We start from the raw sequence: 13,666 nt of genomic DNA, 5'->3' as shown, positions 1-13,666 counted from the left end.
GTGTTGAAGTAGTATTTGTGTTTATTTGTAGGTTCCAGTAATGGCGGTGGTTACAGAATGGCGACATCTGGAATATTTCCTCAGGACCAAATGTTCACAATGCAAGATGACCTGCCATATATTGGAATAGATTTTATATTGAGATTTCCCTAGTCTTGCTCAATCTCCAATACTATAACTAAAGAAGTCCAGATGCTTAATCTCCTGGTAATGCAGTGTCCACTACCTTGGCAGATCCCTGCGTGTGATTCATGCTGTTTACATGACTATATATATATATATATATATATATATATATATATATATATATATAGCTATCATCTGTGCTTGAGTTTTGTGTAGTATATAATATGCATGTAAAGGGTATATCAGCTATTAAAGTGATCTATGTGTTATGCGGCATGGTATATTTCCAGCAGATGTGACCACCTGAAGTGCAGCATTGGCAGCAGCCTCCTCTCCAGCCCAGTAGTCTGATGTCAAGCTCCTCTGAGCCGTACATGGACAAATATGAGAAACGCCTGATGTAGCCCAGAGCATATGTAGCCTCACAGCAAGCTGGAGAAGCAGGGGGAGGCTTAGGATACAGGCAACCAGGTAGGCACCAATAGTATGTCTACCCACTGACTAGTGATAGCATGGGGGCCAGCAGGCTAGAGAAAAGAATAATTCCTACACATAGGGGGAGATTTATCAAAGGGTGTAAAATTTAGACTGGTGCAAACTGGCCACAGCAACCAATCACAGCTCCTCTTTCCTTTCACCAGAGCTGGAAGGTGAGCTGTGATTGGTTGCTGTGGGCAGTTTGCACCAGTCTAAATTTTACACCCTTTGATAAATCTCCCCCATACAGTCCCTAGTGTTTCAAGATACACCCGTTTTATACAGCAATGTGAATAGCCTCACAGATTAACATTAGCTCTGTAATGCAGGCTGATAAAAGCAGATGCAATTTGGGCGTAAAATACACTTTGAAATACACTCAAACAAGCTTAGAGGTCCCCATACACCTTACAGGTTTGTCGGCTGCACTTGCTGCTTGCAGGGGTACTCAGCAACTTTTAGTGAAGGTCCACTTACCAGGGTCTATTATCAGGTGAAGGTCCGATCTGAACATTAGTAGTAAACGTGTTGTTTTGTTAACTTTTCAAACGTTGTTAAACTATTTACATACAGAATTGATGAGAAAACTGGCATTTTTTCTCTCTCACCAGCCCTTATATAGTCCCCCTGTGCACTCCCCCAGTAGTATATAGTCCCCCTGTGCGCTCCCCCCAGTAGTATATAGTCCCCTTGTACGCTCTCCCAGTAGTATATACACCCCCTCTTTGCTCCTCCAGTAGTATATAGTACCCCTGTATGCTCATCCAGTAGTATATAGCCCCCCTGTGCACTCCCCCAGTAGTATATAGCCGCCTTAGCGCTCCCCCAATAGTATATAGCCCCTCTGTACGCTCCCCCAGTAGTATATAGCCCCTTTGTGTGCTCCCCCAGTAGTATATAGCCCCTCTGTGCACTCTCCCAGTAGTATATAGCCCCCCCTGTGCGCTCCCCTAGTAGTATATAGACCCTTTGTGTGCTTCCCCAGTAGTATATAGCCCCTCTGTGCACTCCCACAGTAGTATATAGCCCCCCTGTGCGCTCCCTCAGTAGTATATAGACCCCTGTGCACTCTCCCAGTAGTATATAGCCCCCCTGTGCACTCTCCAGCCACAAGAGTCACTGACAGGAAGGCAGCCAATGGCCCCCTCTCTGTCAGTGCTGATGCACAATAACTATGAGCGCTCGTTACGAGCGCTCATAGTTGCTGTGCAGAGAGCAGCAGTGGGCAGCAGGGGTCTGGACAGCTGGCCTCCGCGGTCCACGTTCGTACAGCGGTCCGCCAGTTGAGGACCCCTGGTATAGGGGGTTCTACCAAAGGACCACTGCCAGATGAAGACAGTGGTAATAGGGGTCGGCGTAATGGAAAATAATTGCCCAACCCCTGGGAGAGATAAGCCACAGTCAGAGTTCTCTGGCTGCAGCGATCCCTCCTTATAGAACACAGGAACACCTAAAGATCCTGTGCGTGGTTAGGACGGCTGCTGGACAGGAGAGATAACTGATGGTCGAACAATTGCTCAGGTGTCAGTTATTGAAGGTGTATGGGGACCTTGAGGGAATGTGCACACTACGGAATCCCAGTGGATCATCCTCCGCGGATTCTGCAGCTGCTGCTAGCGGCCACGCTCATCTTCGCTGGTCCTATAGGCTTGAATCTATGGTTTGACAGATTCTGCCGTTTGCCCAAAGAATGAACCTGCTCATTCTGCAATAACAATTAGCAATAAGTGTGATTTTCAGAACACATAACTTTTATTGCCATAGATTGTATATTTATATATTCATGTGTCTTCTGGGTGATCTTTCTTCCCACCTGACCCTTTCTTTGTACCTAGGTGGACTGCCTATGGTGAATTCTTTCTTATTTCTCCCCCTTCTCATTTTATCATCCTCTTTGCTGCATTGTGTTTACTGGTCTCTTGCTGGGGTAGAGGTATCCAACTTGGTATTACTGCATATGCAGTCCTGGGTCAGGCTGGTAGATCAGTAGGACTTTAGTTGACATTGTAAGTGATTTTAATGTAGAGAAGTAGGTGGGGTTTGTCTCCCTTGTTGTATTGCTCCTGTTAATTTATATTTATATGTATCTTTTTGTATCTATGTTAGCTATTTAATAAAGATTTCTTTGTGATGTGCTACCATTATTGTGCATATGCTTTTTTTTCTTTAAGAGGATTGTTTGTCATTTATATGCATTGGTTTAGCACTCTTTTGTCAATCAGTGGTGTCCACTAGCTTTGTATATACATTCGTGTCTTCTGTTGTGTCATTTATCTTACCTCCAGAAACCAGATATGTGCAGTAAGACATTGTGGCTGACACCTGTGAGCAATAACTTGAAGTATATTCAGTACTGTCTGCACCGGGTATAAGATGTGGTTATACCATGCTGTTATATGCCCAGACATTGGGCCACATGTATCATCCTGCGAACGGATGATTTTCGGCGGAAAGTGCCGATTTGCGTATTTTTTTTATACGCAAATGGCCGATCTGCAAATAAAATATTCGCAAATCGGCACTTTCCGACGAGTCTGCTCAATTTACTATCCGTTCCGCCCAAATATACGCCGAAAACCTACTCCAGTCCTCAGCTGGCGTAGGTTTTCGGCGGTGCGCACCTGCGCGCACGAGATTTATGTAGAGGCAGTCCGCCTCTACATAAATCTCCGTAGCACCGGAGCTGCGGGGGCATTTTTAAGTCCGGCGTAAAAAACGCCGGACTTAATAAATGCCCCCCATAGAGTCTGTTTTCACTGTCTGAGATAAACACATTGAATGGCTCAGTTGATTAAAGGGGCTATCCAGCGCTACAAAAACATGGCCACTTTTACCCTACTCTTGTCTTGTCTCCAGTTCAGGTGTGGTTTGAAATTAAGCTCCATTTACTTAAATGGAACTGCCTTTGAAACCCCACCCAATCTGGAGACAAAAGAGGGGGAAAAGTGGCCATGTTTTTAAAGGTACCCTTTTAAAGGTACGTTCACACTTACCGGATCCGCAGCGTATTTTCTGCTGCGGATCCGCAGCGGATTTCATTTAAATAACTGAACACAGCATCAAATCTGCACCATCAAATCTGCTGCGGATCTGCTGCAGATCCTGTAGGTGTGAACACACCCTAAAGGGGTTGTCCAGGCTTTGAAAACATGGCGGCTTTCTTCAAGAAACAGAACCTCTTTTGTCTTCAGTTTGTGTGTGGTTTTTGCAGTTTAGTTCCATTGAAGTAAACAGAGGTGAAATGTAATACCACAATTACAACCAGAGAAGAGGGGTGGAGCTATTTTTTTTCGTACCCCAGAAAGCCCCTTTAAGTTTAATTATTGTTAGTGTCCTTTTAACCTTAAAGGGGTTTACAGACAGGGAGTTTTTTTTTTCCTTGTAGCCCTAGGGTGGTATCCAACTTCTCCAGCTTCTGAGAGTCAAATGCCGAGCGTTTGGGTTCAGGGAACGTTGCTGAACCTGAATAGTTTGGCAGGTCCACTGAAGACTACTCCTCCCTGCCTAACCCAGTATTTTTTACTGAGCCATAAAAACCCAAGTCCTAAATTGCCGCTACCATCTGACAGTGGGCAACTATACAAGGAATTTGTGGGACAAGATATAACAAGCAAAGTGTGCAGATAACCATTCCCGCAGACCAGTTGTCTTTTTATATCTTGAACATGGCCGCCATCTTGAAAGCAGCCATACTGGATCGAAAGCCATTTTTTTCCAATAGAAAGGTGGTCATGTAGCATATCAAAGAAGGTCCGAATTGTCTCAGAAATCGATTGCTTTAACCAAATTTGCAGTATCTCCTATGGTTCAAATTATTAACAAGACCAGGAAACATTTCCTGTGATGCACAGCTATTTGATGTGTTTAATGTGTTGTTCATGGTGCTGAATACAGAGCTGAAGCTAAGCACAAAGCTGCAAGAGTTCCGGAAGCAGGATAAGGTGCGAACATGCTTGATGCTATCTCATAGTCTTAAAGATGTATTCCAGCGTATGGTGAAAAAAAAAAGACACTAAACTGATTTACTCTCCCTTTTGTATATGCTTCTATTTGCAAAAAATCATTATTTAACTAAAAAGAAAAACACATTCTATGTACATATTATTCTGCATGATTATCCTGCTTTTTAATATTAGGAACTGTAGCCAATCTCTACTCTTTGTCGTCCATGAATAAACCATTGCCTACCGTTTGATTATTGAGGGGGAGTCCAATCCCCAGGATACTGCAGATCATCTGGGCTGCATCACTTCCCTGGAATGGACTGTAAACTGCTGCTGTCTGCAGTATATAATCATATAAAATGTGCAGAGAAATGGTAACAGCATGTATCCAACATACACTCTACATGCTGATCTGTATCTGTAGCAGATGCTGTAGTAATAGCTGTAACCACAAGATGGCAGAAGTCTTCACAGAACAATGAGGCTTGGCAGGCAGAAATACCAGTGACTTTTGCTTTAAATGTCTTTATTCATATATACCAGGCATGTCCAAACTTTTTTCGAAGAGTGCCAAATTTGATGAAGTGAACATGTGCGAGGGCCGACCATTTTACATGCTACATGCTATATGCTTTATAACACAGGCAGATAATAGCAAGCTGGATACCTGGGGGGCCGTAAAAGTTTGGAACGCGGGCCGCAAATGGCCCTCCGGACGGACTTTGGACATGCCTGATATATACAGTATGCACCATATATTTGCCATGATTCAAAATGATCGGATTCTTATAATTAAATCCTGCACTGTATAGCTAGGTACATCTCAAAGCTACAAAAAAAAAAAAAAAAAGTAAACGCCTGAGAGTACTGTAACACATGTAGCTCCAAGATTTTTTTGCATCATAATGTGCACCACCTGTTGGAGGTAGCTTTCTATTCAACCCAGTGTTTGTTTCCCTTTAAGAAGGCTCAGAACATGACTGGGGATGTAATAAGCCAAGTCGGAAAACCATGTAATAGGGCTTTAAAAGAGAAGTTCTACCAAATTTAAAAAGGAGAGGCAGGCATGGGTGTGGGAAAATAATAAACAACCTAAACTTACCCATCCTCATCCCTCTGTTGCTCTGCTTCTTGGTCCCGCTGCCGGAAGTAATTTTCGGCTGGAAACTGGTTATGTCATGTACCTGTCACTTCCAGCTGCAACGTCACGACCCGGCTGCGTGATTGCCTGCTTAGCCAGTCAGTGACGGGGGCGGTATCCAATAGTTCATTTTGCAGCTGGAAGAGCTGCAGGTCACTGGCGGCGCTATAGGGCACATGGCACAAGGATGGTGCGTTTAGGTTGTTTATTATTTTCATGCACCTCCTTAGATTCCTAATTTTTTAATTTGGTGAGACTTCTCCTTTAAGACTTTTTCTGCTCCCTGGACAACCCCGAAAAACATGTTGCATTTGGGTCTGTATAGATTTAAGCAACAAATTATTTTTTCTGGAGTAAATTATTATAAATAAGTTTCAGTCAGTTTATTAGAATTTTTTTTTTTTTTTTTTTTAAAGTTACTCCTTGGAGTTCCCCTTTAAGATCTTCAGCATGTCAATGTACACATCAGATTTCCTAAATGAAATTAACTGGAGGGTAAACTCTTTAGCAAATCTGTAACTAAATCTATACCAAAATCTGCACCAATCTGCCTAGTTTGCATTTACCCTAAAACTGCCAAAAGTCGGAAAGTTGTTAAAGAAAATTTTGTGTCCATCCAAAGGTAGGACAACCATTTTGAGGTGCTTTCAAGCAGGACAGATATGCTGTGGATTGGAGTGCGTAAAAAAAATGGCCAGCATATCATACCTCCAGCGCTGTGAATAAAAGTTAGAGAAATGATGTGTAAACATAGTCTAAGGGGCACATTTATAAATGTGCAGTTTTTTTTTTTTTGTGCACCTCTAACTTTAAATCCAGTGTAGCCGAGGATGCTGCGCAGCCTGCAAAAAAATCTTTAAAAAGCAATGTGAAAACACAAAAATGACAGACAATATGGTGTAAAACAAGGCATGAAATAGGGTGAGTGAACCCAGCCTAATGTTCACATACTGGCCCAAATTTATGGCTGTTGGTAAGATTTTCTTGGTTGCCCACAGAAACCAGTCACAGATCAGCCTTTATTTCTCAAATTGCTCTGAAGAAATAAAAGCTGTTGTGATTGGTTGCTGTGGGCTGAATTGGGATTTGCTGCTATGGGCAGTGAAAGCTGAGTTTTTATTAGTTGCTATGGGAAGTAAAAGCTGAGTTACGATTGGTTGCTATGGGCAGTGAAAGCTGAGTTTTTATCGGTTGCCATGGACAGTGAAATCTGAGTTGTGATTGGTTGCTGTGGGTAGTGAAAGCTGAGTTGTGATTGGTTGCTGTGGGTAGTGAAAGCTGAGTTGTGATTTGCTGCTAGGGGCAATGAAAACTCAGTTGTGATTGGTTGCTGTGGGTAGTGAAAGCTGAGTTGTGATTGGTTGCTGTGGGAAGTGAAAGTGGAGTTGTGATTGGTTGCTAAGGCAATAAAAGCTGAGTTGTGATTGGTTGCCATGAGCAATAAAAGCTGAGTTGTGATTGGCTGCTATGGGAAGTAAAAGCTGAGTTGTGATTGGTTGCTATGGGCAGTGAAAGCTGAGTTTTTATTGGTTGCTATGGGCAGTTAAAGCTGAGTTGTGATTGGTTACTGTGGGTAGTGAAAGCTGAGTTGTGATTGGTTGCTAAGGACAATGAAAACTGAATTGTGATTTGTTGCTATGGTCAGTGAAAGCTGAGTTGTGATTGGTTGTTATGGGCAATAAAAGCTGAGTTGTGATTGGTTGCTATGGGCAGTGAAAGCTGAGTTTTGATTGGTTGCTATAGGGAATGAAAGCTGAATTGTGATTTGCTGCTAGGGTGCAGTAAAATCTAAGTTGTGATTGGTTTCTGTGGGTAAAGAAAGCTGAGTAGTGATAGGTTGCTGTGGGTAGTGAAAGCTGAGTTGTGATTGGTTGCTATGGGCAATAAAAGCTGAGTTGTGATTGGTTGCTATGGGCAATAAAAGCTGAGTTGTGATTGGTTGCTATGGGCAGTAAAAGCTGAGTTGTGATTGGTTGCTATGGGCAGTAAAAGCTGAGTTGTGATTGGTTGCTATGGGCAGTAAAAGCTGAGTTTTGATAAACTTGTTTTTATGTACCCTAAAAAAATGAGTGCATTTTGATCCGTTTTCAATCTTTTTTTTTTTTTTTTTAAACATACAGGAAGGCAATGGAAAAACTGACTGTTTTTGATCAGTATTTTGAACCATATACAGCACTATCCACCTTTGGGCCACTTTGTGGATCAAAATATGGACCAAAATGCTGTGTGTGAATCTAGGATCCATAGTATATTGTGTATCTGCTGAATCATGATCTGGTTAGAAAGGAAAGATATCATGTACACCACAGTATGTATAGTTTACTGTACATACTATATTGATACTATGGTATCAATTCCTTTGTTGAGATACATCATCCTACACAGCACAGTCATCTTGCTGGAACATTGTAGGATGCTAAACCCATGAATAAAAGATGACTGCTTCTGTATATGGATATACATAATTTTTTATCTAAAACCCTCAAAACCAGTTAAACCAGTCAAATCCAATATATAGTCAACCCCACCACACCCACTGCAGCACTTGAAGAGCAGAAATGAGAAAAAAGTAAATAAATAAATATAAAATAGGGACCTCCATACAAGATGGTTTAATTTCTAAGAGTTGTAGAATTTCTAAATTTTTTATTTCGGATACATTTATTTCCATAGGACTGTGAAGAAGAAAATACGGCTGAGCACACTCGGACTAAAGGTTCTTACACACCTTTAGGCTATGTTCACACTACATAAAACTACGGCCGTAGTTCTGGCCGCAGAACTACGGCCGTAGTTTTGAGGAGTTGAACATAGCCTTATGTGCAATGGGATCCCGGCCGGAGTGTACACACATCGTATGCGCTCAGGCCGGGATCCCATGCAGCGCTGGAAAAAACTGACATGTCAGCTTTCTGCGGCCGGAATCCAGTGAATTCCGGCCGCAGAAAGACCTGTCAGTGCACACAGTGAAGCAAGCGGCTCCGGCCGCTTGCTTCACTGTGGGCTATGGGAAGCTCTGATGCGGGTGCACGGGGTCACGGAACGGCCGGTCTGTTACTTAGTGTGAACATAGTCTTAAAGGGGTTATCCAGCGCTACAAAAACATGGCCACTTTTCCCCCTACTGTTGTCTCCAGTTCAGGTGCAGTTTGCAATTAAGCTCCATTTACTTCAATGGAATTGAGTTTCAAAACCCCACCTAAACTGGACACAACAGTAGGGGGAAAGTGGCCATGTTTTTGTAGCGCTGGATAACCCTTTTAATTTCCATTTACTTCAATGGAACTGAGTTTCAAACCACACCTAATCTTGAGACAACAGTAGGGGGAAAAGTGGCCATGTTTTTGTAGCGCTGGATTACCCCTTTAATAGATTGGCCAACAGTTATCTCTCCCCCCCCCCCATACACATGAACAATAGTTCTGTTCATATGTTCTCTATAGGGAGGGGTAAGCCGCTGTTAGACGAGCTTACCTCTGAGAACAAAGGGGTAGGAGAATGAAAATGCAGCACACCAGACCCCTGTCTCTACCAACATCATCTGTCAGTGCAGTCTCGGGAGACCCCCATACACCTTATACTGATGGCCGACATTAGTATAGGGACCTTAAATTTAAAGTGATACTGTCACTTAGGGCCCTATTCCACGGGACGATTATCGTTCGCATAATCGTTAATGATAAACGATCCAAATAATCGCTATTGCGAAAGACCTGAAATCGTTCACCCATTTACTTGGAACGATAATCGTTACTTATGATCGTTCTTGCGGTCGTCTTGTCGTTGCTATTGCATTCATCACTACTGTGAACGACATCTTATTCAATGCGTACGATTTGCGAACGAGCAACAATAAAAATAGGTCCAGGTCTTATTAAACGATCAACGATTTCTCGTTTGGTCGTTAATCGTTAACTGCTATTCAAACAAACGATTATCATTTAGATTCGAACAATTTAACGATAATCGTCCCGTGGAATAGGGCCCTTAGTTCTACTCTGTAATCTATGCTCCCCATGATGTGACATGGGTGGATGGCCCAATCCTAGTGAATGCAGCGCTGAACCGAGGCCGAGAGAGAGGAAGCCCCGCCTTGGTGACACTGTTGTCTGGGTAGCACCAACGTTTAAAAACATTATTTAGCAAAAAGGAGCCCCAGACCTTCCTAGGTATCTGTGCAATGTGCAGCAGCTGTTGCGTCTGCTGCTGTGAACGTCACCCATGTAATCACGGGTGACAGTATCACTTTAATGGAGAGTTGCTATATAATGGAGGCTGGGCTCCCCTGTAACCTTCCCTATTGCCTCAGGATAACAGAAGATAAAATACATTTAAATAAATCTTGGGCACAGTATTCCTTATTAGAGATGAGCGAATACAATTCGATCGAGTAGGTATTCGATCGGATATTGCGGTATTCGAAAGATTCGAATACAATCGAGTAGTGTGTTAAATACGCGTCAAACATTCGAAAGCCCTCCCATCAAGCTTTTTTTTTTTTCGATCACCATGCAGGGAGGCCGTGAGGGACCCTGGGAGTACGCACGCAGCGCGAAAACTGCGTCCACCCTCATTGGATGGCTGAACCACATGACCTCGAATATTTAAGACTGGACTTCCGCCTCTTGACTGCAGATGAGCTTTCAACCTAGTCAGGGAGAGATCTACGAGCAGGGAGAGATAGGTTTTAATAGCGTTTTGGTTAGGCAGGATTACTACCGAACCCAAAAGTTCTTTTCAGGGCTAATATCTAGCAAAAAAGTCATCTCTGGAGTCTGCATCCAAAGCACTTCTCAGTGCTAAGAAATAGATGATATAACAGCAGCAGCAGCTGTATTCATTCCCGTACCCTGTGTGTACAAGTGACTTATAGTGTTCCTGGTTTAGCCCACTAAGGGCACCTTAACGTTATACATACTGTTCCAGTAGCCCACTAAGGGCACCTCATATATACTGTTCCAGTAGCCCAGTAAAAGGCACATGATACATATTGTTACAGTAGCCCAGAAAAAGGCACGTCATACATACTGTTCCAGTAACGTTCGTACAGCATGATGTGTGATACGCGCGAATAACATGTCGCTCTACAGACGCACATTGGAATCATGAATGTAACGCTGCGCAAGAAATACGAACGAAATGAGTGAATCTCGGTGCCTATTCGATTGGAATTCTCGAAAGTCGAATATTTCACTACTCGCTCATCTCTATTCCTTAGGAATCCTTAGATCAGCAGTGCACCGGGCCTAATGCTCTGTATAACAATAAAGGATATGGTCCCTTTGTTAGTCTAAAATTCCTTCCTTCTATAATAGAATGTCTTCCCGTAACTCATCATCTTCTCCTTGTGCCCTCTGTGACCTGTAATAAAGATTTTACACTTGTGTTTTTCATCTCCTATGTCTAACTAGTTTAGAAGTTAACCCCTTAAAAGGCCCATTAACCTCTCAGATGCTGCGGTCAGTGAACCTTCTTCCCGTATATGTATTACTTTTGAAATGACAAACCAAAAAAACACAATAATATTACTGTTTGTAATGACCTGTACTATAGAGTAAAAATCTCATCTACAAAAGCAGAAAAAAAAAAATCAAAAAGTCATATACACCACATAATGGTACCAAAGAAAATTACAACTAATATAGTTATACTTGAAAGACTCATCAAGTTAAATGTTTTTGCAAATAAATTTAGCAAACTTGTCTCCTTCTCCTGATATGCTGCTCTTTCCCTCCTATTATTAACAGATCGTTGTCTAGGTTACCAATCACCACTCTGCTCTAAAAGCTATGGTCCGGCTGGCTAGTTATAATGTAGATTTATAGAGATATAATATATATTAATATGTCTACATTACAGCTATATATACATTTGCCGTACCGCTGCTTTTAGAGCAGAGTGGTGGTCTGTAACCTAGAAAATGAGCTGTCAACAATGGGAGGGAAAGAGCGACATTACATTACAGGAGAATATTTAACTACAAGTATATTAGCTGAGATGGGAATACCCCTTTGATACAGCTACAATAAAAAAGAGTCATTGTATGTAAAATCGACTATAGAAATGTAGTATTTCCATACTGACATGTAGAATAGTTAACAAATTATTTATACTGTACAGTAAAATCCCATAAGACAATGGCTATATTGATGTTTTTGTCTATTTGCTTAAAAAATGCATAAAAGTTACTCAATAAAGTAAACACAGTATACAATCACCGCTGAAGGGTACCGGGAGAAGCGCGGATAGGTAAGTATAGTTTCTTTGTTATTTATTCATTCACAGCAGCACAGTTTCTAAATTTCTAAGGCTATAGCACTACATTTTTGCAGCAATGAAGGTGTTGCACAGCATGCTGGGAAACATATATATATATATATATATATATATATATATAGTGGTACCTTGGTTTAAGAGCATTTTGGTTTAAGAGATCACAGGTTTTTAAAATTGTGACTTGGTTTAAGAGCATTGCTTTGGTTTAAGAGCTCCCTGTTCTGGGTGGGAGGGGGAGTGGGGGAAGGGCATGGTCGGCATAGCGGTGTGTACAGCCCTGTACTCTGACCCAGGAAGTCTCCCTCACCTTCCAAATCACAGCAGATCCACTTCAGGCTGGGGCTTACATCAGGGGACAGGACTGTGGGGGTAATCTCTCCATAGCTGTAACCCCTCTCTCCCCGGACAGAGAGCGCTGCATGTATGTGCCCACATTTGTCCTGCTCATTCCTTCATGCTCCCTGCAGTCTCTGTCCGCCCTTGTGTGCCCCATCCTCTCCATTACTGTACAGTAACTTATAATATCACATATTCTGCTGTTTCTGGATGTTTCTTTCATTAGTTTTATATGTTATTCAGAATAATAAATTATTATTTTTGGGCTGTGGAACCAATTGTCTGCATTTTAATGATTTCTTATGGGAAAAGTTGCTTTGGCTTATGAGTGGATTTGGATTACAAGCGCGGTCCCGGAACGAATTATGCTCATAATCCAAGGCACCACTGTATGTATATATATATATATATATATATATATATATATATATATATCTTATATGGAGCAATGGAGGCACCAAGGAGTGCAGGAGGAGTATCAAAAAAATCAGAGGGGCCATTGGTTAGAACCAGGTTTGTTGAGTGTTTTAATTTTTTAAATGGCAAGTGCGCAATATCCCTTTAAGACTCTTATTAACTATACCACTAAGGCTGGGTTCACACTACGTTTTTGCAATCTGTTCTTGGAATCCGTTTTTTGCAAAACAACGGATGAAAAATAGATGTGTGCATCCGTTTTTCCATTGACTTTCATTATAAAAAAAAAAAAAGGATCAAAAAAGATCCGTTTTTTTTTTGATGGACACAAAAACGTGGTTGACCACGTCACGCTGGGGTCTGGTAGGCCTGCCCCCAGTGCTTCACCCCTGGTCGGTGCTTAGTAATAGACTAACGCCGTACGGCACTGGCATACCCGCGCTGGCGTCAGTCTATCCATGTAAAAATCACAAAAGCAATGTACCGGTGGTACATTCACTTTAAGTGCAGCCACCTGATATACATTAGATGACATCTATATGTTTTATGGCATCGGAGCATCAGTAATCATCTAACACCCTTCTCAGGCAGTAACACTAATCCAGACGCACAGATACTATGTACACAAACACACAAGTATAATATTTGCAGAAGTTAAATCTAAATGCAATTTCATTATGCAGAGTAAGCTGCGGTGACTTTCCTTCCCTGTACTTCTATCTTAATCGTTTTATATGCCTTGAATAATTATTGTAGCAATATCCGATTACCATGGCTGGGGGAGCTGCACACAACAGATAGTGCTGCCTCCCCGTACACAATGGGTGGGGGCATAGATAGCACCGCATGTCTCCCATCTATGAGGCCTGTAAAGGTTCCATCTCATAATGTTCTATTCTTGTGTTTTAAAATGCATGAAAAAAATTTTATTATTTTTTTTTGTATTGTAC

General features: G+C 41.9%; 1 protein-coding gene across 2 annotated transcripts in view; it reads left to right on the top strand.

Annotated features, from left to right (window-relative positions):
• Positions 1-306, top strand: part of LOC138789520 (homeobox protein SIX6-like) — a 43,302-nt gene extending 42,996 nt beyond the window's left edge. For both annotated transcript variants that reach the window (XM_069968202.1, XM_069968204.1), the window contains exon 4: positions 32-306. In XM_069968202.1, the coding sequence (XP_069824303.1) occupies positions 32-41 (10 nt within the window). In that variant the 3' untranslated portion in view covers positions 42-306. The remainder of the gene's footprint in view (positions 1-31) is intronic.
• The last annotated feature ends 13,360 nt before the right edge of the window (positions 307-13,666 follow it).

This window comes from Dendropsophus ebraccatus, chromosome 4 (assembly GCF_027789765.1).
Source record: "Dendropsophus ebraccatus isolate aDenEbr1 chromosome 4, aDenEbr1.pat, whole genome shotgun sequence".
NCBI lineage: Eukaryota > Metazoa > Chordata > Amphibia > Anura > Hylidae > Dendropsophus > Dendropsophus ebraccatus.
This window is presented reverse-complemented; position numbering and strand designations above follow the sequence as displayed.